Source organism: Suricata suricatta, chromosome 7, assembly GCF_006229205.1.
Source record: "Suricata suricatta isolate VVHF042 chromosome 7, meerkat_22Aug2017_6uvM2_HiC, whole genome shotgun sequence".
NCBI classification, from domain to species: domain Eukaryota; kingdom Metazoa; phylum Chordata; class Mammalia; order Carnivora; family Herpestidae; genus Suricata; species Suricata suricatta.
Genome location: NC_043706.1, coordinates 52595055 through 52618557, shown reverse-complemented (window position 1 = coordinate 52618557; position 23503 = coordinate 52595055). Strand labels below are relative to the sequence as shown.

Genomic DNA, 23503 nt, shown 5'->3' with positions numbered 1-23503 from the left:
CTGACGAAGGAAGGGGAGGACCTAACGCGGTCGCCCCATCTTGGTCTCCAGACCCCGAAGCAACCGAAATCCCAGAAGAGGCTCACGAACAGTCCCCTACCCCTCGACTCTGTGTAGCCTGGATGTAGCCAACTTCCCACACGCCGAGGTACCTAACGGTAGGCTGTGGGTATTACTCAGCGATGGCATCGCTCTTTTCTCCCAGCGCTCAGAATTCATGGCTAAACCAAAACCATTAAAATCCTTTGATAGGGGCGAAAGGTTCCTTTGTGGCACAGCTGGCATTTAAGTACAGCTTCTCGGCAGTCTGTTCTTGCCTGACCTTGTCTTACCAGTCCCTTTCCTGAAGAGGAATTAATGAAAGCCTGGACAACTCCCCTGAAGCTTAAAAGGGGTGGGGGTGAAGGAGGGGGGAGAAAAAGCTACCCCATCTTTCTTTGACTTTCAGACCCAATTTATCTCAATCTCCTGTTGATTAAAAAGATGCGGCAAGTCACTAGGGGAGACACGATAAAGGTCAGTGAAAGAACACGACTGGGAGTACAAAGATTTATGTACTTAAAACTTGAGCTTTGCTCCCATCTCATTAGAGCTATACGCCTCATATCGCAAGGATGAGAATATGTATACAGGGCACATAATATGATAGATAATAACAGCTTAAAGCTGAACCGCAGCCTTTAATCTGCGATCAAAGCCATTTAAATACCTGAACAGACAGGAGTGCTGTAAACCGGGATTCCAGTTCCCTCTGAACTCAATGTAAATACTAATAAACTATTGGTGTAGGGGATTATTTGAATTAATTAAATGTATTTTGCCATGATCATGACACAAACTTGGAATCCAAAGACCTGTTGTGAATGATGTGAGAGTCTTATCGTGAAGGTTAGAATCATCCTGGACTTTTTCTCTCCTATCCTATAGATCCAATCCATCGGTAAATGCCCTCACCTCTATTTTTAGAACACACTCCAGATTCTTCTCAGTTCCACTTCTACCACTCTGCTCCCAGCCACCGTCAGTTTGCACCTGGATTACTCCCAACACCTTCCCGTCTGGTCTTCCTGCTTCTACTCTTGCCTCTGGTGTATGTTCTCAACACAGTAACTACAGTAATCCTTCTAAATAAGGCAGATCACACCATTTATTCTCAGAAACCGAATCTTTCCCTTCTTTATTTTTCCTTCATTAATTACCACCATTGGATACACGTGTTTACAATAATGGATAACACTCTATCCAGCCCTCTCTCCGCCAGTTACGGGAACCATAAAGGAGTGTGGGCTTGGCTTTGCTCACTGGTTTATCCCCAGTGCTTAGAACAGTCACTGGCACATGCTAAGTACTCAAAATATACTTTGTGAGGAAGTGAATCAGTAAAAAAGTGAATGATGTAATGAAAAGATCAGCATCTTTGTCAATGTTAGAAACATTTACTTTTGTTTTTTTAATCATTTACTTTTGATAATATAATAAACCCATAATTTTCTGTAATACCATCCACTGATTACCTCTCCTCTTTGTGTCTAAATTAAGTTCAAATTGTGAAGTAATTTAAAAATGATTTTTAATTGCTTAAGTGGAAATACAGTGACAATTATTAATTAAAACATTAAACCACCCAATTATCTTTTTTTAATGGTCATGATGAAATATCCCAGTACTGTCATATAAAAAACTTCATTTATTCTCTACCATACACACCACAAAAGCTTCTTAACAGAACATCTGTGTGTGGCACCGCTGGCAGCGAGGGGTTGACCTCCCTTCCCACATCTGCGTCAGCACTCTTCTCTCTGGACCGTCCTTCCTGTTCCTCACTATGGGGCAGGCTCCTGGGGAAGTCTTTACGGTCCATCTCAGGACTACCTCCTAAAGCCTTGCTTGATGACTTTAACACACAAATGAAAAGTGGTCATTTTGGGAAACTGACTGATAAATTCTCAACCTACATGTCTGGTTAAAAAAAATGCAAGCAGGTAGGACAGAACTGACATCTTAAGAAATAAAAACACAAACTGGTTTCTAATGTGGATTGGAAAGACTATAGTAAACAAACAAAAACAACTAGCACTTCTATTTTACACTTAAATATCTAGTTGCAGAGAAAGAAGAAAATTCTAGCCATAATCTTGTCTTAAAAGAAAATTTTATATTTATGAAAATTTTAAGTTTTATATGGAATTACTACTAACAATTTTTAGGAAATACATTTCTGGTTATGAAGCATATACACAAAGAGAGTATGATAAGCCCTACCTAGTCTTCTAATTATGTAATGCTTTTTAAATTATTCACAATGGAGCCTGAACGTTTAAAAATTAAATGGGTAATATGAAATGTAGGAGGCTGACAATTTAATGATTAACTAAAATTAAAATACTTAAAATGAAATAAAATTTTTAAAGGGTTAATTAAGGAAGATTACTCCTGAGTAGACCTTCAACATTATTTTTTGAAGATTATGTTTACACAAATATATATAAAAAAGACTAATATTATTAAAAATACATTTAATTATTTGCAAACATTTTGACATCATTCCCTTTAAATAGTAGATAATACAAGTCACATGATAGTCTAAGCAGGTAAAAGGAATGGAAAGGTTTCTTTTTAATCATTTCAAAGAAATTAGGGTTTGTCTTTTTTTAATTCCAGCAATGTGCCGCTCCAGTTAAAGCAGGAATATACATCTGAGTGAAACCCACAAAGAGCACTGCTAGTAAAATTTTTAATCTGTTGCCATGATCAGTTTCCATTATTCTCTTCTAATAATCATAAACAAAGATCTCAAAGGTATTCTATACTACTGCCATATAAGAAATAGAATTTACAGAAAAACTGAGCAATGACAGCTTTATTTATATTCATTTTCACTCTAAAAAAATAAACTAGAGTCATCTGTACAGTACAAATAAAATTGAAGCACTAATGCTATTTGGGAAACATGTAAACAATAGTCAAGAGCTTCTCTATTTTTAATTCTTTTAACCTAAATATATAAGTTCAAAGTTAACTGGAAAACTGTGATACCTATATTAGAATACATGATTTATATTTGAATTAACATGTATTCTACTCCTCTTTACATTTTTGCAAAATAGCACAAAAATACAAAGCAAGTTTCAGATTCAAAAGCAAAAAAAGGCATGTTTCCGAAGACATTTGTATTAACAGATTTCTGGTCTCCTTTAGACAACGAACTCAAGGAATCATTATTCTGTGTCTCTTCAAGGCTACTTGATGTTGTGTGGTAATACCTTTATAATTACATTTCCTCAAGACTTCTTCTAATAGCTTCTTCTAATTCCACATCTGCATTAAAAGACAGAATTTTAGTATTAGGGCAGAAAATAAACACATGCCTTATATAAATCTCAGCTACATCTGTCTTTTGAAGAAAGGAAATATAAAGTTGAGAACCATAGGATGACTTGAGTTTCTTCATAAAATTTGAGTATTTCAAAATAATAAGAATCAATATAATCTCAGAATTATAATAATATGAGCTTAATAAGGAACTTGCAAGTTATTTCCATTTAGGGACATATCAAGTCAAACTTCTAGAATCACTGACAGGTAATCCAATGAACATAAGACTTCAAACAGGCAAAACCACAAAATGCCAGAATCTCAAAGGCATTAAAATTTTAGTTTGCAGCGCCTGGGTGGCTCAGTCAGTTAAGTGTCTGATCTTGGCTCAGGTCATGATCTCACGGCTCGTGGATCTGAGCCCCACGCTGAGCTCTGTGCTAACAAGCTCAGATCCTGGAGCCTGCTTTGGATTCTGTGTCTCCGTCTCTCTCTGCCCCTCCCCTGCTCATGCTCGGTCTCTCTCAAAAGTAAACATTAAAAATTTCTTAAAAAATTTAGCTGTACGCTTTCTAGCATCTAAGGCAAAGAGTGAAACTCATGACTCTGTAATGTCTTCTGAGAAGCATATATATTCTATATATATATGCACTCATTTAACAAATATTTAATGAATGCCCACTATATACCTGGCATGGGACTACAATAATGACCAAGAAAGTCATTCTTGCATTCATAACTGTTTCTCCATTTCCTCCCTGAGAATGATGCTAAAGCCCAGGAAGGTAGAAGTAGGTGTTGATTTCTTGGCCTTCACCAGCTTCTCCCACTAGATTTATTTCATCCCATCTAGTTCAGTCTTTCAGAGGCTACTTGGGTCATAGGCACCAGTGGTCCCTCTATGATGCGGCAACACCTTCCTCTCAGCTGGGATAGTGGGATTATGTTTTCTGTAATTAAAAAAAAATTTAATTTTTTTTTTTTTGAGAGAGAGAGAATGTGAGTAGTGGAGGTACAGAGAGAGAGGGAGACACACAATCTGAAGCAGGCCTCAGGCTCCAGGCTGCCAGCACAAATCCCGACATGGGGATCAAACCCACAAGCTGTGAGATCATGAGCCAAAGTCGGCCACCCAGGCGTCCCTGTTTTCTGTAATTTAAAATACAGGGGTGCCTGGGTGGCTCAGTCAGTCGGTTGAGCGTCTGACTTTGGTTCAGATTATGATCTCACACCTCTTGGGTCCAAGCCTCACACTGGGCTCTGTGGTGACAGTTCAGCACCTAGAGCCTGCTTTGGATTCTGTGTCTCCCTTTCTCTCTCTCTGCCTCTCACCTGCTTCTGCTCTCTCTCAAACATAAATAAACACTAAGAAAAAAAAATTTAAAAAAAACAACAACTATAGCCTACTGTATAATGTGTAAGTTAAAGCTAGATTCTAGGTTAGGAAGTTGCCCTAAGATGAATTCAAAAGGATGAGGAAATACAAAGAAAAGCCAAGATGTGCTTAGCAAAGAAAAACAAGGTGACAAGACTTATAAAAAATATGAAAACTTATTATAAATTTACAGTAATTAAGAGTGTAGTCCAGTTTCTAGAAGGTAATGCAAGGGATAGCTTCATGACCTTAGTGTAGGAAAACATTAAACAGAATTCAAAAAAAGATTATGGAAAACTATGGTAATTTGGAATGTATTAAAATTACTTTTATCCATTAAAAGACACCATTAAATGAGGAGCCTGGGTGGCTAAGTCAATTAAACGTTGACTCTTGATTTTGGCTCAGGTCATGGTCTCACAGTTTGTGGTTTGAGCTCCATGTCTGGCTCCGTGCTAACGGCATAGGGCCTGCTTGGGATTCTCTCTCTCTCTCTCTCTCTCTCTCTCTCTCTCTCTTTCTCTCTCTCTGTGTCTCTCTCTCTCCCTCCCTCCCTCCCTCAAAATACATAAACATTAAAAAAAAAAAGGACACAATTAAATGAGTAAAAAGGCAAGACATACAGTGGGAGAAAATATCTGCAGTATGTGAAACTTGTACCCTGAAAGAACTAAAAAATTTTCAACCCTGAAAAGTCAATAAAAAGATCCACAAGAAAACTGGAGAAATCTGAAAAAGTACAGACAAAAGATTATGTCAAAATGGTCAATTAACCTTACTCATCAGAAAAAAGTAAACTAAAACTACAAAGAAATAACAGTATATGCTCATCACTAGCTAAAATTAAAGGGACCTAAAAATTTAAATGATTAGTGAAAATGTAGACCATATACTACACTGGGACAAAAGAAAGCGGTACAGTCACTCTGGAAAAACAATTTGGCATTACCTACTGAAGATGAACACAAGCAATCCCACTCCTGGGCATATATTCCCAGAAATGTGCACGTATGTGCATTAAGAGACATGTATGAGAACATTCACAGTAGTATCACTTGAAATAGACATAAAATACAAATGTCTATAAATAGATGAATTGAGATATATATATATAAAATGGAATATTATCCAGATATTAGAAATGAACAAACCAAAGCTACATGCTAACACCTGGATGAATCTATAAAACAATGTTGATTAGAAGGCATCCAGACATAGGGGCACCTGAGTGGCTGTCGGTTGAGTGTATGACTTTGGCTCAGGTCATGTTTTAAGCCCCACATGATGCTGGTTGCTGTCAGCACAGAACAAGCTTTGAATCCTCTGTCCCTTACTTCCCCCCATCCCCCAAACTTGTATACTCTCTCAAAATTAAACATTAAAAAAAGGGAAAAAGAAGGCACCCAGACCAAAAAGAATATATAGACACTGCTTGTGCTATCCAATATGATGGACACTATGTGGCTATTTATATGTAAATCAATTAAAATTAAGATTTAAGATTCAGTTTCTCATTTAAGCTACATTTCAAGTGCTTAATAGCCACATGAATATTAGTAACCATATGGGTACAGATATCAAATATATTTTCATCATCACAGAAAATTCCATTGGTCATGGTCTGTATAATCCCCTTTAAATAAAGGTCCAAATCAGCACTACTAAACTAGTATTTTAAGACATGAGAGTGGCCGCTAACCTTTGGGAAGGAGTGCAGGGGAAGTATCTGGAAGGGGGAATGACAGGGACACTTCTAAGGTACTGGTTATGTTGAATTATGTTCCCCCAAAACTTTATGTCCAAATCCCTAATACCTAGGAATATGACCTAATTTGAAAATAGGGTCTTTGCAGATATAATCAATTTAAGATGAGGTCACTAGGTTGAGCCCTAATCCAATATGACTGATGTCGTTATAAGAAAAAAACACCATGTGAAGACAGACACACAGATAGAAGATGGCCACATGATGACAAAGGCAGAGACTGAAGTGATGTATTTATAAGCCAAGGAGTGCCTATGACTGCCTGTAACAACTAAAATCTAGGAGAGGGACAATGGCCCTACAGACAACTTAACTTTAGTTTTCTAACCCTTAAAGCTGTGAGACAATAAATTTCTATTGTTTTAAGTCATCTACTTTGTAGATATAATATGTAGTTATGGCAGCCGTAGGAAATTAACATGCTGGTGTTATTCCATTTTTTTTAACCTGAGGGATGTGAGATCCTTTGTACAATTTTTGTGTGCATTATACTATACACATTTACACCCAGAGAAGCAAACAGTGGGCAATACCAGCATCTAAGTTGGGAGGAGAAGAACGGAATTGAAGGGTTTTGGAGTCCTTTTCTTGGTGCAGAGGCAGACAGCATGTAGGTATACTTTAGTCGTTAAATTACATATAAAAATGTGGCAAAATGCTAACATAAGCACAAAAAAATAAAGTATATAACTTACAAACCATTAAAAGAATAAAAAGAGAAAACTAAAAATATACAAAAATGAAGTACATGGTTCCACTTATAATTAATACTCGAATAGCTTATATTGGATTAACCCTCCCATAGATAGTAATTATGAACTATTTTAAGGCACTGGAGAGTAACAAAAATCAGGTAGAAACAGGACAGAAGCTGGTCACTAAAGGAACCAAATTGCACAGGGTTCAACTTTCAGCTTTATGGTTTTGTTGCCTCAGGGTATTCCTCACTCCTTGTGGAACAAGATAACAACTTAACCCAGAAAGCCAAGCTCTGTGGATCAAAGAAGCTAGAAAGTGGAGCTGGGAAAGGGAGGTTCTGAAAGAAAGAAGGGTATCTCAGAAAAAAACAAGAAAGCAACAGAACGAGGATCCTCAAAAATCTACAAATTCTTAGTTGACTTCTAACCTGTGCATACAAAGGAGATGATCTAAGATTCTGAGTGAAAAACAACAGTTGGGAAGTAAAAGAAGTAAGCAATTTTAGCTATTGCCTGCTGTGGAGGAGGCAGAGGTTGGAGATTAGGTCTATCAGGGTAACTGCCTTCAAAGGAAATAAAAAACAACCAACCAACATTCCTCAGCTAAAAATAATAAAATCCAAAGAATCTGCAATGTACATCCACAATATACATATACATCAAAAATCACTTGATTTGCAAAGGAAAAAGAAACATAACCCAACGGTAAGGAAGAAGAGCCAATTGAAACAAATCCCCAAGATAATCGAGCTGTTGGAATTAGAAAATAATTTCAGAAAAGTTATATTTTCAAGGACTTAAGGATGAATGCATAGGAAATCTCAACAGAGAAATGAGATCTATTTAAAAACAAAACAACTAGGAGCACCTGAGTGGCTCAGCTGGTTGAGCATCTGACTCCTGATTTCAGTTCAGGTCATGATCCTGGGATCATGGGATAGAGCTCTGCTTTGGGCTCTGCACTGAGCATGAAGCCTGCTTGGGATTCTCTCTCCCTCTCTCTTTCTACTCTCCCCACCCCACCACCCCCAAATGATATGTATGAATCTACACATCCAAGAAGCTCAACTCCAAGAAGAAACTGAAAGAGATCCACATTGAGACATATTATAATCAAACTGTCAAAAGCCCAAAACAACAAAAGCAGCAAGAGAGAAGCAATTAATCATTATAAGAGATTCTCAATAATAAGGTTAATAGATTAATTCTCACCAAACCATGGAGGCCAGAAGGAAGTGGGATAACATATTTAAAGTACTGGAAAAAAGACCTATAAACCAAGAATTCTACATCCAGCAGAACTAAAACTAGTCTTCAAGAATGGAGGAGAAATGAAGACTTTCCCAGATAAACAAAAGGTAAGGGAGTTTGTTACTAGCAGAACTGCCTTACTAGAAATGCTAAAGGGAATCCTTCAGGTTGAAATGAAAGAACATTAGACAATAACTGAAAGTTACATGAAGAAATAAAGAGCATTTGTGGGAAGTACATCTTTGCCTTAATTTCATTCTCTTTGAAAAAGAGGTAATACTGCAGGATAGGAATGAACTCACTAACAGGAGTTAGGATACTTATTTATGAATCATGCCCCATCATTATGAGGCTGAGAATCTGGACACAAATTACTTAATGTTTAGAAGACTAAATTTTTATGTAAAATGAAGAGAATATTCTGACTCTCACAGAGTTTTTGAGATTAGTGTTTTTTAAAACAGTAACTGAATTAAAAAATGAGCATATTATTCTCTCTTATCCTTTGTTCATTCAACTGGCCACAATATTTTACTATTTACATCATAATATTAATTATATGATGACTGCTATTAATTAACAGCTGAGTTTTAACCAAGCAGTCTGAATCCAAAGTCTGCACTCTACACCACCATACTATATGGTCCCTATTTCCCATGTCTGGTATACAAAATAGATTACAGAAGATCTTTATGAATGGCATGGGTAGTCAGAGTCTGACTGGTCTACAGAAAACAGCAATGAGACAAATCATGGTGGGGGGTGGGTAGTGTGGATAAGGAAACTACCATTCATTCCACAAGGCAAAAAGTCATGAAATTTATCCTGCTTTTTGCCACTATTTGTCAGGCATTTATAATGTTGTGCTGGGAAGTAAAAGAATGAAAAGAGGATTGAAGAAGTTATTTAAACTTTTTGGAGTTTTGCTAGCAAGTCTGGACTAAAATGCCATTTTGCTTCCATGGTGTAGGATCAATAGATCACCCACTCTTCTCCCAGCCAAATCGCCTTTAACTTTTTCTTTTTAATTAAAAAAAAATTTTTTTTTGAGACAGCATGAGTGGGGGAGGGGGAGAGAGAAAGGGAGACAAATGATCCAAAGTGGGCTCTGTGCTGACAGCAGAGAGCCCGATGCACGGCTGGAACTCATGAACCGTGAGATCATGACCTGAGCTGAACAAAGTCAGACGCTTAACTAACTGAGCCACCCAGGCACCTCAAACAGCCTTTATCTTAATTTTCCTTATTTAGCTTTAGAGAGATGGGTCCTGGTAGCTCTGACATATTCTGAGTTTGTTATAAGTATATTTTTCAACAAGCAATCATTTAGTGCCAAACACCAGGTGCTAGGTGCTACTGAAAAAAGATAAAACAACAACAATAACGAAAAACCATGATCCTACTTCTCAAAGGGATACTACACAGAAAAATTTTAAAGCTACTTGGTAAGGTACAGAGGGAACCTAGAAGAGGCAGTGGTTAGTTCTCTCTAAAAATGGTAAATCTAGAAGTACTACCGTACAAAAATGCCTACAAAACGTCAATTCTCTATGGTTCAACCTAAGAGATGATATTTGAGCTAGTGCGTGCTGGGTGAAAGGGGAAAAAGAAGATCATCAGAGGAAACTGCAGAGGAGACCATATTCCTTCACTTACCTGAACACTGTGGGCTTCTCAAACTTATTTATGTAAAGCATCAGAAAACAAAGAAAGCACACACCTAACACTTTGATTTTTCTTGGAATTAGAGCATTACATTCCTATCTCATATGACAACTAAAATTTAAAGTATCTTGTCTTGAATTCTTTAATAGCAATCCTTTTGCCAATCTGAAGAATCAGTAAAAGCTCTCCAAATCATAAAACAGCCAGAAATAACAAAATGTTAGAAACTCTGGTACACGTTGCATTATACATATCTCAGATTTCCTGGGGTCAGCTATGTACCATAAAAACTGTAAAGGCTCCCCAAGAGTGGTTATTTAAAGTTATAATTTTGTGTGGCATTTCCCACATGATTAAGTCATGAGTGGAAAATAAAGGTTGCCCAGTCTGAAGTACTTAGACGCTCACTGGTATTTATTTTTTAGTGGTCTTGATAAACAACTTAGGTGGCAGGTGTTTTTTGTTTTTTTTTTTAACTCACAAAAGTTCTTTCATTTGTTTAACTCATTATTATGTGACTGCTAAGCAGTGAGCTAGACCTTGAAAAACCATGTTGGGAAAACAAGATGGTCAAAAAAACTTGCTTCCAATTAGGTTGTAGATTTACTGCCAACTTTATTTAACCACTGAATTTTGGTTATAAGACCGGAGTTTTCTACTTCATTGAATGGATGAATCAAGTCCACTGCCAGACTCCAATTCCCAAACTCCTACGAGCACAGAGCTCTAGTATGCTCTTAAACAACTGCATTATGTGAGAGATCAAGCAAATACACGGCAAATATCAGTTGGGCCATTCTGCCTATGCTTGTTTAGCCACATTTTCCTGCCAATTTGCTAGTCTCCATATTCCCACTCTCAAATCTCCAACAACAAATACTTTATTAGAACATATTAAGACTTCTGTTGTTCTTTAATGTTAAAGATGCCATTGTAATAAACTTCTTCAGTGAAGCTTAAACTATTTTCTAAAATCACTGTTTTGTTTTTCCCTGTTGTTATTAAAAAGCACAGTCTGTTATGGAAAAACCAAAGTAAAAGCATATAACACAGCTAAACAGTGGTACAGCCAGGAAATTATTTGATGTGAAGTAATACAAACAGTTCTCTTTAACCTATGGAACAAAATAGCTTTTCCTTTAAGAAGAGGGAAAAAATTAATTTATAGAAACAGTCCATTAATAATCAGATAAAAATGCTTATTTTCATAGTTCCACTGTTTAACTTGTAATATTCTTTTTTTTTTTTTTTTTGAGAGAGATGGAGAGAACGTATGTGTGCGAGGGGGAGAAGGGCAGAAAGAGAGGGAGAGAGAGAATTCCAAGCAGGCTCCATGCTAGTGAGGATCTGTGAGGCTTGATCCCATGAATTGTGAGACCATGACCCAAGTGAAAATCAAGAGTCGGATGCTTCACCGACTGAGCCACCCCAGCACCCCTACCTTGTAATATTCTTAATTCAAAACTACTTGAAATAAAGAAAAATTAGGAAACCAAAATCTTCTCCTAGCCCAGGGTTAGAAAATCTTTTCTGCAAAGGGTCAGAAAATAATTATTTTAGGCTTTTGTCCCTGATTCATCTTCTATGAAAAAATGCAAATTCTTCTTTAAACAAGGAAACAATGTTTTTGAAACTTACTGGTAGGAGGTTAATAGGAGGGAGTAGGAGGGGATGAAGAGGCAAGAGAGGGAGCAATTAAAAAATACAAATACAGTGAAGTAGGAAAAGGATTAACCCCATTAAGTTACCTTCCTTGGATCTGAATTCTTCTTCTATTGAAGTATTTTTTATACCCAGGTTATCATCACTGTCACATTCTGTAAGGCAGAATCAGTAAATACAAATATATTTCTGAAGAAATTATTGTGCCATCATTTAATGTAGTCTCAAAATTATTTTCAATCACTTCTTCTATACCCAAGCTTACTAATTATAATTCATTAGCATTATACCACTTTCCCTATAGGTTTGCTTTTAAAAAATGCTTACCAACTACTACTTAAATCAAGGGGGTGGGGGAGGGAGGGAAAGCTAATGAAATAATTCAATTTCAGCTCTATCTTCAAATTATTTGAAAACTTTCTTTTAGCACAACTGTTAATGAATATAAAATCATATTATTAAAAAAACCCCTAGAAATTAAGAAAAGCTAGTATGCTTCTTTAAATCTAGCAAATAAACTCCCAAGTTTAAGTTAGATGAAATCATCTTGAAATTTTTAACATGATGAGATTAAGTTCTTTTATATTTTGAAAATCATACAGGTTTAAATTAGCAATATTTCTTCTTGGCACAAACTCACTTACCTGATGTCTTATATACTTTCAGAATGAAAAATATGTCTATAAAAATGACAACACTGATCAGGTATTGCAAAAGTTACTTAAAATATGAACCAGTGAGCAAATACTTGATTTATCACTTTAACCACATTTATTTTTAAAAAATTTTTTTTAATGCTTTTTATTTATTTTTGAGAGACAGAGAGAGACAGTGCGAGCAGGGGAGGGTCAGAGAGAGGGAGATACAGAATCTGAAACAGGCTCCAGGCTCTGAGCTAGCAGTCAGCACAGAGCCTGATGCGGGGCTTGAACCCACGAACCGTGAGATCTGACCTGAGCTGAAGCCGGACACTTAACCGACTGAGCCACCCAGGCGCCCCTAACCACATTTAAATCAATATATACATCATAGTGACTCAATCAGGGTTTAAATAACTGAATATGTCATATAGACATATTTGCTTTTATGGAAAATATGCAAAAACTTAAATATACATTTAAAAATTAAAGATTGTATTTATAAATAAAAAATCACTATATTTCACTTATATTTCTTTGTTGCAAAAATTTGTTGTAAGCCATATTTTGCCATTCCAGCAAAAATACTAATGCTGTTTTTACAATCGGTTGTATACACTTACAAAGTCGTAAATTTTTTTCACATTTATTTATTACTGAAAGAGCATGAACGGAGGAGGAACAGAGAGAGAAGGAGACACATAATCCGAAGCAGACTCCATGCTGTCAGCACAGAGCCCGAAGCGGGCCCCAAACCTACGAACCGTGAGATCATGACCTGAGCTGAAATCGGATGCTCAACCAACAAAGTCACCCAGGCGTCCCATACAAGGCCTAAGCAAATGCTTAGCTTTGATACTAGGTTGCAAAAATTAAAAAAAGGTTTTATTTGCCTCAATCAGCCTCATCTGTAGAACAGAGAAAATCATGATTATTTCCTGTTTCATTACCTTACAAAGAATTGTATCATGTAGATTTTTAGGATGGTTTCCTAAGCAACAACCTGTAGATAGTCTCATTAACAGGCTGAAGAAACAACAGGCAGACTTTTAGAATTGGCTCAACAATTATTTTATATAATGCCTATTGGATAGACCATGAATCTACTTCAGTCAGCCACAATTTCATGGTATGGGTGAACTTCCATGTTTCATACTTAAGATGGCTTTAAAAATCTGTGTAATTGGCAGGGGATGGGGGCGCCTGGGAGGCTCAGCCGGTCAAACGTCTGAGTCTGGACTTTGCTCAGGTCATGATCTTGTGGTTCCTGAGTTTGAACCCTGCATCTGGCTTTGTGCTGACAGTGTGGAGCCTGCTTGGGATTCTGGATCCTTTTCTATCTGTCCCTTTCAACTTGGTCTCTGTATCCTTCTCAAAATAAATAAAAATTTTAAAAGATTGTATAATTGGTAAGATTCCATAGAGACCAATGATATTTAATGCTTCCTTCCATCCATTCATTCCAAAATGAAGACATACACCAAACAGATATGACAAAGTTCTAGGTCCCATGGTGCTCAGATTCAACAGAAATTATCTTGAAGCACAGTAAAATCTGTTTTCAGTTTGATTTCATTAATTCATAATATTAAGTTCATCCTTGTAATACCTAAGAAAAACTATTCTAGGGAAGTTAACACTTTACATAAACCCATAAGGAAAATGTTTAATTACTAAAGAACTATAAACAACATATAAAACTATGTTTTTAAAAAGAAAATTTTACATAAATCAATATTCTTCAACTATGCTACAAGATACTGCCAAGTTCTGTTATATAAATAGATCTCTAAGAGCCCACAGAATTCTTTTTTTGAAAAAATTATTTAAAGTTCATTTATTTTGAGAGTGAGCAAGTGGGGGGAAGGAGCAGAGAGAGAGGGAGAGAGAGAATTCCAAGCAGGGAGATCATGACCTGGGATTACACCTTCGAAGCTTCACCCACTGAGCTACAAAGGTGCCTCCAGAATTTTTTACATAAGCAATTGTCACCAGTGAAATAGTTGAAGAAAAAAAAAAAGGTAATATAGAAATTCAGTCATTTAGTATGGCTAAGGGGTTTCTTTGTTTAATTATGAAAGATGTTAGGGAACTTACAGTGCTGATCACTTTCCTTGGCTGTGTTTGATATATAATCTGAAATACCAAAATTCACGATCAAATCTTTTAATTTTCTACCCATCCCTGTGCATCTTCCTAAATGTTACTATTTTTTTCTTAAACGTTATTTTTTTTTCAACTCTCATATTTGGTATCTTTATACAAACTCTGCAATGTTGTCACACTACAGTAAAACATATCTTACTATCTTTTTCAAGGAGATGGTTACAGTCAATAATTCACACCAGATTCTCTACATAAAATTAGATATTTGTATCAGTACTTTTACTGATCAGCCTTACCAGGAGATACTGATAAAGAGAAAAATACTTGCTGTGTAGCCACAGGTAGCTTATTTTAACCTTTCTGGACCTCCATGAAATGGGATAATCTTAACACATCCTACCTCACAGTGTTGCAAAGATACTTAAATAGCATGTGCAAGTAGTTCTTTAAACATGTTTAAACATATTCAGTCACTACAAGTATAAAAAGCAGTTAGCAGAGTGGCTGACACTTTGTAGGCCCTCAGTAAAGATTAGTTCCTTCTCTCTCCTTTAAAACATTTAAGTGACAAGTTGTAGCTGCATCTTTGGAATAGGAGTCTTAAATTAGAATGAGCACTTGTTTGTGGCTAAAATGTAAAAAAAAAAAAAAAGAAAAGAAAAGAAAGGAAAAAAGGTCTAGAAGAAGAGAATATATACCTGGCTCCTCTGATTAGGATTATTAGAAAGGATCCATGTTTCTTGGCAAGTTTTTTTGTTTGGTTTTAAAGTATGCTTCACACCCAGCAAGGAATTAATACAGAGCTTGAGCTCACGACCCTGAGATCAAGACCTGAGTGGAGATCAAGAGTTGGACACTTAGGGGTACCTGGATGGCTCAGTGGATTGTCTGACCCTTGATTTCAGCTCATGTCATGATCTCATGGCTCCTGAGATTGAACGCAGCACTGGGCTCTGTGCTGAGAGCATGGAGCCAGCTCGGGATTCTCTTCCCCTCTCTCTGCCTCTCCTCCACTCACAATTTCTCTCTCAAAATAAATACATAAACATTAAAAATAAAAGTGTCAGATGCTTCAACCATTGAACCACCCAGGCATCCCCTGTAAAGTTTTATAACAGTCAGTACAACTGGGGCGCCTGGGTGGCTCGGCTGAGCATCCAACTTCAACTCAGGTCATGAGCTCATGGTTCGTGGGTTCAAGTCCCATGTCTCAGCTGTCAGCTCAGAGCCTGGAGCTCGTTTTAGATTCTGTGTCTCCCTCATTCTCTCTGCCCCTCCCTTGCTTGTACTCTCAAAAATAAATAGTAAACATTAAAAAAAAAGCAAGTATAATATAAAATGGAACTGATGAAGGGTAAGGGAGCCAAAGGTATCAAATTAATAAATATTTTAAAATATCTCTACAGAAATTTATACATTTATCATAGCTGTAATCAAAATATAGGTGCTGAAACCCTGATACTTAGGAGGAGAGAGAATTTAATTTACAGGGCAAGTCATGCCACATTCAAATCTCAAATTTAGTCTAAAGGGTTATGTTGCCAAAAAGAGTAAATGACTTATTTTAAGTCAGAGATTTTAAAGGAGTACCAGTAGTAAAACTACTTAGCTGTTCTCTCCCTAACAATAAAAAAGTAATACCTTATGGTCAACTGACTTGACATTCATAATGGGAACCAGACACTCTGAATATCTTTATTTTTATTGTGATAAATACTTTCTGAAAAAAACTTTCCATTAACTGAAAAACTGGCAAAAACTAAAGATACAACATCGTCACGGATTTCATGACACTATTTAATAGATTCTTCCTTGTTTATATAGGAAGCTCCAGTTCAGTAACATCACTTTCTGGTCCTAATAGTGGAACATCTCTGAAAAGTTAGAAAGAAATAAGAGGTTCAAACTTCTATCATTTGGTTTTGCTGTGGTGGTGATTTACAAAACCTGAAAAATCAGGAGACTGTCTAAAAAATAATGACTAATATGAGAGATGTTACCATAAGTCACCATAACATATAAGTCACCATTATGTAACTTATAATATGAACTTTTATCATATCCTAAAGAGTTTTGTGGGTTAGTTGGTTGAGACCACAAAGCCCCTGAAATTATATTTAACATTGTATATACAAGGTTTTTTTTTTTAATTGAGAGGGGGTCACGTGGGTGGCTCAGTCAGTTAAGCATCTGACTTCAGCTTGGGTCATAGTATCATGGTTTGTGAGTTCGAGCCTCACATCGGGCTGTCTGCTGACAGTGCGGACTCTAAGAGAATGCATGAGAGAGCGGGCAGGAAAGGGAGAGGGAGAGAGAATCTTAAGCAGGTTCCACCCTCAGTGCCAAGTCTGTTGCAGGGCTCGATCTCAGGACCCTGAGATCATGACCTGGGCCAAAATTAACACTCAGATGCTTAACAACCTGAGCCCCAGGTGCTCCTATACATGTTCATTTTTGAGGAAATAAACATAGAAACCTTTTGACAGGTACTCAGAAAGGCTCAATGATTTCCACCCCCGAACAACACTGCCTTAAGAAACAGTCTTGTTTTCAACCTAAAGACAGGAACACTGTGCCAATAAGTTAGAATAGAGGAATTACCTCAGCATTCTTGTGGTAACCAAAAGTACCTTAAAGGCCCAAGAAGAATGACAGTATTTGTGGACACTGTGAAATTTTCTAAGTCCCAATACATACCAAATATAATTTTTAATCAAAAGCTATTATTCTAAGATTTACAAAGCCATTTGTTAGGGAGGGAAGGTGATGGAATAAAGTTATCCAAGGATTATTCTTATAAGGTTCACTACTAGGCAATTTGATGTCTTTAAGCCTCCCATAAAGGAAAAAATTTGTCTTAAACTCAATTTGAACATACTGAGATTCAGTATAACTTACTTTTTTGGATGTTAGAGTTAGCTACATAACTATCTTTAATCTAGGTCTAAATGAAAAAAATGATTGGAATCTACATATCTTTGGGCACTTAATTTTTAGTAATTCTCATTACTTTTAAAATGTAGTAGCTGTAGCACATGAAAAGATGTTTGGGCACCTGGGTAGCTCAGTTGGAAGCATCTGACTCTCGACTTCAGCTTGGGTCATGATCTCACGGCTCAAGAGTTAGACACTCATATCAGGCTCTGTGCTGACAGTGCAGAGCCTGCTTGGGATTCTCTCTGTCTCCCTCTCTCTCTGCCTCTCCTCTGTGTGTTCAGTCCCTCTCTCTCAAAATAAATAAAATAAACTTAAAAGATTTTTTAAAAACTGAAAAGATGCTCAACATCACTAATCATTAGGGAAATGGAAATCAAAACCACAGTAAGATACCACTTCATACGAATAAGGATGACTACTATAAAAAACAAACAAAACCTAGAAAATAATGTGTTAGCAGGGATGGAGAAAACTTGGAATCCTTGTACACTGTTGGTAGGAATGTAAAAATGATACAGTCATTATGGTAAACAGTATGGAAGTTTCTCAAAAAAAAAAAAAAGCAAGAGATATTTGGACATCTATGTTCATAACAGTTATTCACAATAGCTAAAACATGGATACAATGCAAGCATCCATTGATGGATAAACAGATAAGCAAAATAAAGTCTGTGGGTTCAGCTTTTGGCTTTTTCCAGCAAAGCTGAGGATGGAAGAAAGGATTCCTCAAGACTCCATGCAAGTCAAGAGAGGTGAGAGGGAGGCTAAGGGAAGTTTCTCCGAACTGCTCTCAAGCTCCAAAATTTATTGAGCAGACATTTAGGATAACATTGCACAATACTGAGTGAGCTATGTGCTAGAAAGAATGTATAGAAAACGTGCAGAAAAACAAGTAAAGACAGGGTAAAATATACCATGCAATAACATGGTCTAAGGAACCTGTGAGCAGTGGCAGGCCCTAACCCCCACGTATATATTCACTAGATAAGCAAAGTGAGTATATGTTAACTAGATAAGCAAAGCGTGGCTGAGGTTTTCAGCAAGGCCAGAAAGCAGTTTTCTGCTTTGCAATGCATTCCCAATAATCTCTTAACCCAGGACACACTTACTTGATTTCCCACAAAAGTATATACATAGAGTGGAATATTATTCAGCCTGAAAAAGCAAGGAAAATCTGACATTTGCTATAACCTGGGTGAAGCCTGAGGATATTATGCTAAGTGAAACAGGCCAGCCACAAAAAGACAAATGCTGTATGATTTCACCTATTATGAAGCACTTAGTCAAAATACTGAAGAATGGTATTTGCCAAGAGTTAGGGAAAGGGGAGCGGGAAGTTACTGCTTAATGGGTATAAAGTTTCAGTTTACAAGATGAAAAGAGCTCTGGAAATGAATGATGGTGAAGGCTGCATAAAATCTAAATGTAGTTAACACCAGTGAACTATACACACTTCAGAATGGTTAAGACAGTAAATCATCCGTATATTTTACCACAGTAAAAAATATTAGAAAGAAAAACAGAAATAAAAGTAGTGGCTAGGAATCATATTTTCTTCTTATGGTAGTAATAATAAAAACAGGTGCTGTTTATTAAACACCCATAGTACTTTATATACTGTGTTAGACATTTTATACATATCACTAAGTCTTACAACTTTATAGATATGAAACGTGAAGCTCATAAACAGTAATTTGCCTACAATCACACAGCAAGGAAGGAGCAAAGTTAGCATTCAAACCAAAACCCATGCCTTTCTTTATGCACTGTAGTATGATCTCTGCATTTCATAAAAATTCAGAATAAAGTACACAGTACCCTCCAAGAGCAGTAAATTCAAAATAGCACTGATTATAAATGAATGACATAAAAAAAAAAGGCCACTTAGAGCATAAGAGGCATTGAGAGGGGAACAATCAATATATAACAATAACCTATATCTTACCTCCAACCCTAATACACCCATGCACATCTACTTATATGCAGCTCTCATTCCATATCAAAGTTGGTAAGAAAGGAAAATCAATAAGTTTCACATTGAAAATTACAAAAGAAATGTTTCCCAAAGCAGCAGCATAAGAAAAGGAAAAAAGGATGGCCTAGGGTAGCAAAGGTAAAAATTCAGGTATTTCACAGGATATTAAGTAGATGTTGTTAAGGACTGGAGACGGGATGGCAAAAGAATAAATGAAAAAGAAAAAAAAAAAAGGCAGCAATCAGAGACGGAGAAAGCAAATAGATGAAAACAAAAATTTTAGACAGATAAAATTCAGGAAGATAAAATTCAGTACTAAAGAATGACACAAATATGCAGAACAGAGTTGATTTTCCTTTAAAGAGCAGAGTTGGGCCAGTAGATTAATGATTCCTAACTTCGCAGAAGTAAACTGATCCACTGTAATGAGTGATGAGAACAAAATTCTTCAGAATGAGTTTTCAAAAATGTGGTTCCAAAACTGCTGAAAGAAAAATACCTAGGAGGACAGCAGAGTTGGAAAATTTAAAGCATATAATAAAAATGCCAAAAATAGTTTTTTCAGTGAGGTCATTCATTAATATCTTCAAATCTTATTCATGGCTGCAAGCCAGTAGGATATTTAAAAATTATTCTTTTGTTCCTTTCTTCTACCCACATTTACTTCAGAAATTACAAAAAAATCTCATCTGCATCCCTAGAACTACATTAGTGAAAGTGAACACCAGCACAACGTTTCATGGGAGAAGATCAGAAAGTCAGAGAAGAGAGGTTAAGTCCTGGGAACAGGACAGGAAGGTGCCCCTTCCAGGGAACTAAAGCTCTCTCGGGACTTCGTTTCGTCACTGTCACTCTCTTAAAATGATCTTCTGTTAACCATAAGCAATTAACTCTCTGAAAAACCAATGACAAATTTGGAATTTCAGAACAGTGAATATCTGGATTCTGAGTTTTGCAAAATTGTCTTAACCTATTTCAAATCGTGAATATATATTTTACATATATGAATGTAGATTTTTATCTAGTAGATCAGAAAAGGCTCCAGAAAATTATGAAATCATCCTTTCTCTAAAACACTAAAAAATGAAAGTGAGAAAAGGCAAAAATAAATAAGAAGTATGAGGGCACGATGCTTTAGTGAGCAGCCAGGAGTGCACTAGTGGCCAGCAGTTTATTGGTTTCTCTCAGCAGTGAAGTCTCCTCCTCTTGGGCGGTTTGCACTGTGACTGCAGGTGCATACCTTTGGTAGTATCAGATATGCTATTTAACAAGGCACACATCATATCTCCCTCTAAATGGTGAGGGTTTAGTATATGTGCTGGCCTCTGAGTCTTCTTAAACTGGTTCTCTAGCTCCAGAAAACCTTGATCTCCTGAGAGGATGGTGAAAGGAATTTGCTTGGGTAGTTGTTCATCTAGACGGCCAGCCTAAATTGGAACAAAACGCATACGTTGGTAAAAAATCAGTATTCGAGTTTTAAATCATTACATCTATTTCAGAATGAACACATACCTAGAAAGGCACATTTATTTATTTATTTATTTTAAGGTTTTTTTGTTTTTTTAAAGTAATCTCTACACTCAACATGGTGCTCAAAGTCAACCTCGAGATCAAGAGTTGCACACTCCACTAACTGAGCCAGCCAGGCATCCCTAGAAAGGTATATTTAACTTGTTCTCTAGCTCTCACCAAAGTAAGATACAAAGATCTCCTTCATAAATAAAATATGCCACACTTAATCAAATGTAAACTGACACCAATTATAAGAGAAGCTATTTTATGTGCCACTTTAAGGCCAAAAGAAGTCAAATAGGCCTCCACATAAAACTGGAATGCTACAAGGGTTACACACTTAATCTAAGGGTAAAGAAGAAATAAATCTGCCATAGAGAGAAGGTAAGCAAGGTAAACTGAATAATTCAGTCTTAGCACTGAATAGATGAAAAAGAAAATGTTCTCTGGTTTAAAATATAAGCAGTAGTCAACAAGTTTGCAGAGTAAATTCATGTTATCAGTGCAACATGTAAACCTTTAAGCAGAGAATTTAATTTAAAATGGATCTCAGGTTGGTAGTTTCTCTAGGCGACTGGCAGACACAGAAGCAAATGCAAATCTCACGTAGGCCAATGATGATTGTTAAGGTGTCTCCCAATTTCAGAGATGTTAAAATGTGAAAGTATCTCAGCATATATCAAATACACTGCCATTTATTGATCATTATTCTATAAACAGTTGAGGGTCTACAATGGGTAGCTGTGAGTCTGCTAGGAATTAGGGAAAAGCAGTAAATAAGTATGAAATGGGTCCTTGCCCTCATTAGTCATCAGCAGAATCTGATGTAGAATGTTTTATACAAAAAAACAGTATTGAAGAATGCTTTATACTGTCATTACGATTCCAGGAGAAAAAAAATCCAAATGGGTCCTACATTCACATTAGATTTTGAGTAAAACAATCACTCACATGCATACATATGGCAAAATCAGCAGCATCTTTTCTTTTACTACAACGAGGATGAAGGAAGAAACATCCAATCCTATTCAGGTAATTATAGATCTTACAGTTGAGTGGAGGCTTCCAATTGGTGTTTCCTCCTATTATTTTAAGAAAGGCATAAATGACAGTCAAACAGAAAAAAAGAATAGAACAGTAGCTACAACTGAAAGCTCTATTAAGAAAAAACACATTAGAAAAAGATTTTTTTTAGAGGGCAAGTACTAGATTTGAATGCAGAACTCAGTTCTAGTACAGGTATCACCATCTTGTTGCTTTACAATCTTGGCAAAGTAGGCCACCTTCCTTGCATCTGCTCATTAATCTGAAAACGCACGTAAGTTATGGAAAATCAAAAGGAATATGTGTGAGAAGTCTCTGAATGGTATAATTCCATATGAATGTAAGCATCAGTTTTCTTTTCTTTCTTTCTTTCTTTCTTTCTTTCTTTCTTTCTTTTAACAAATATGTCAAGACTACTCAGTGGATAGAAATGAGAGGCAATCAGAAATGCTAAATTTATTTAAAGGTTGAACTAGAGAACTTACCCAGGTCAGTACGTTTCTTTTTTTATTTTTTTGAGGTCAGTATGTTTCTATCTTAAATCCAGTCCTCCTCTTTATATTTTAAAATTATTTTTTAAATGTTTATTTATTTATTTTGAGAGTGAGAATGTGAGGTGGGGGAAGGACAGAGAGAGAGAATCCCAAGCAGGCTCCATGCTGTCAGCACAGTGCCCAACTCAGGGCTCGATCCCAGGAACCTTGAGACCATGACCTGAGCCGAAATCGACAGACACTTAATAGACTGAGCCACCCTGGCACCCCAAATAATCCTCTTATATGTTGTTCTTCATCAAACATGAGATTTATTGGATCCTCACTATACTTCTGTAAATCAAAGTCGTTTCTCTTCCTGTTTGGTCAATGGTTTGTAAAGCGATATTTAGATGAAGTTGCATGTTTATGAACTTCAGTAAGGATGAACAGAAGAGGCAATTATGGCAACTTGAAAATCATATTAGCTCTGTAGCCATGTGGTCCAAGTTCAAAAGCTAGCTCTACTCTATTCTATTTATTATTAGTTTTATACTTTGGAAAGAATAAATTTCTCAAGCATCTTTCCTTATATTTTAAAAAGGAGATAAATATATAATAATCAGTAAGCATAAGTTAATACCAAGCATAGTACCTGGCACATTGCAGATGCTGAATAAAGGCTTTTTCAATATGTATCTAAAGATCCACAAACTTTAGGTCACCAAAGAGAGCTAACATTCGCCACAAAGAAATGTAAAGAGAAAAATATTCTGGTAGAGTAGCTGTAATGCAAAGTGACAATATTCTAATTATGTTTGTATGTCCTACTCAAGAAGGTTCAAGAGCAGTACTTTTAAAGTGGAACATATTCTAATGGAAAAAAGAGGAGAAGGTATCACCTCAAATGTTTTCCTTATCAATCATACCTTGAAAGCCCCAGATGAATGTTCCTTGGTTAAGATGCCCTGGTAGATGACCAAAAAAGTTTGACCAGTTATCAAAGTCTACAAAGACTATATGAGTCATGGTTCGCAGGTAATCCAAATCTGGAAGCTCAACAACTTCTTCATCTAAGAGAGAAACA

At 36.4% G+C, this 23503-nt stretch overlaps 1 protein-coding gene across 6 annotated transcripts in view; it reads right to left on the bottom strand.

Moving 5' to 3' along the window:
- Positions 1-1420: 1420 nt before the first annotated feature.
- The window catches only part of ZNF451 (zinc finger protein 451), an 84851-nt gene continuing 62768 nt past the window's right edge, over positions 1421-23503 (bottom strand). For 3 of the 6 annotated variants that reach the window (XM_029945363.1, XM_029945368.1, XM_029945369.1), the window contains 5 exons: positions 23346-23489; positions 21851-21981; positions 20628-20814; positions 11818-11886; positions 1421-3318 (listed from right to left, as the gene is read on the bottom strand). In XM_029945363.1, coding sequence (XP_029801223.1) covers positions 3272-3318; positions 11818-11886; positions 20628-20814; positions 21851-21981; positions 23346-23489 — 578 coding nt within the window. In that variant the 3' untranslated portion in view covers positions 1421-3271. The remainder of the gene's footprint in view (positions 3319-11817; positions 11887-20627; positions 20815-21850; positions 21982-23345; positions 23490-23503) is intronic. The other 3 variants (XM_029945365.1, XM_029945367.1, XM_029945366.1) reach the window with 3 other exon arrangements.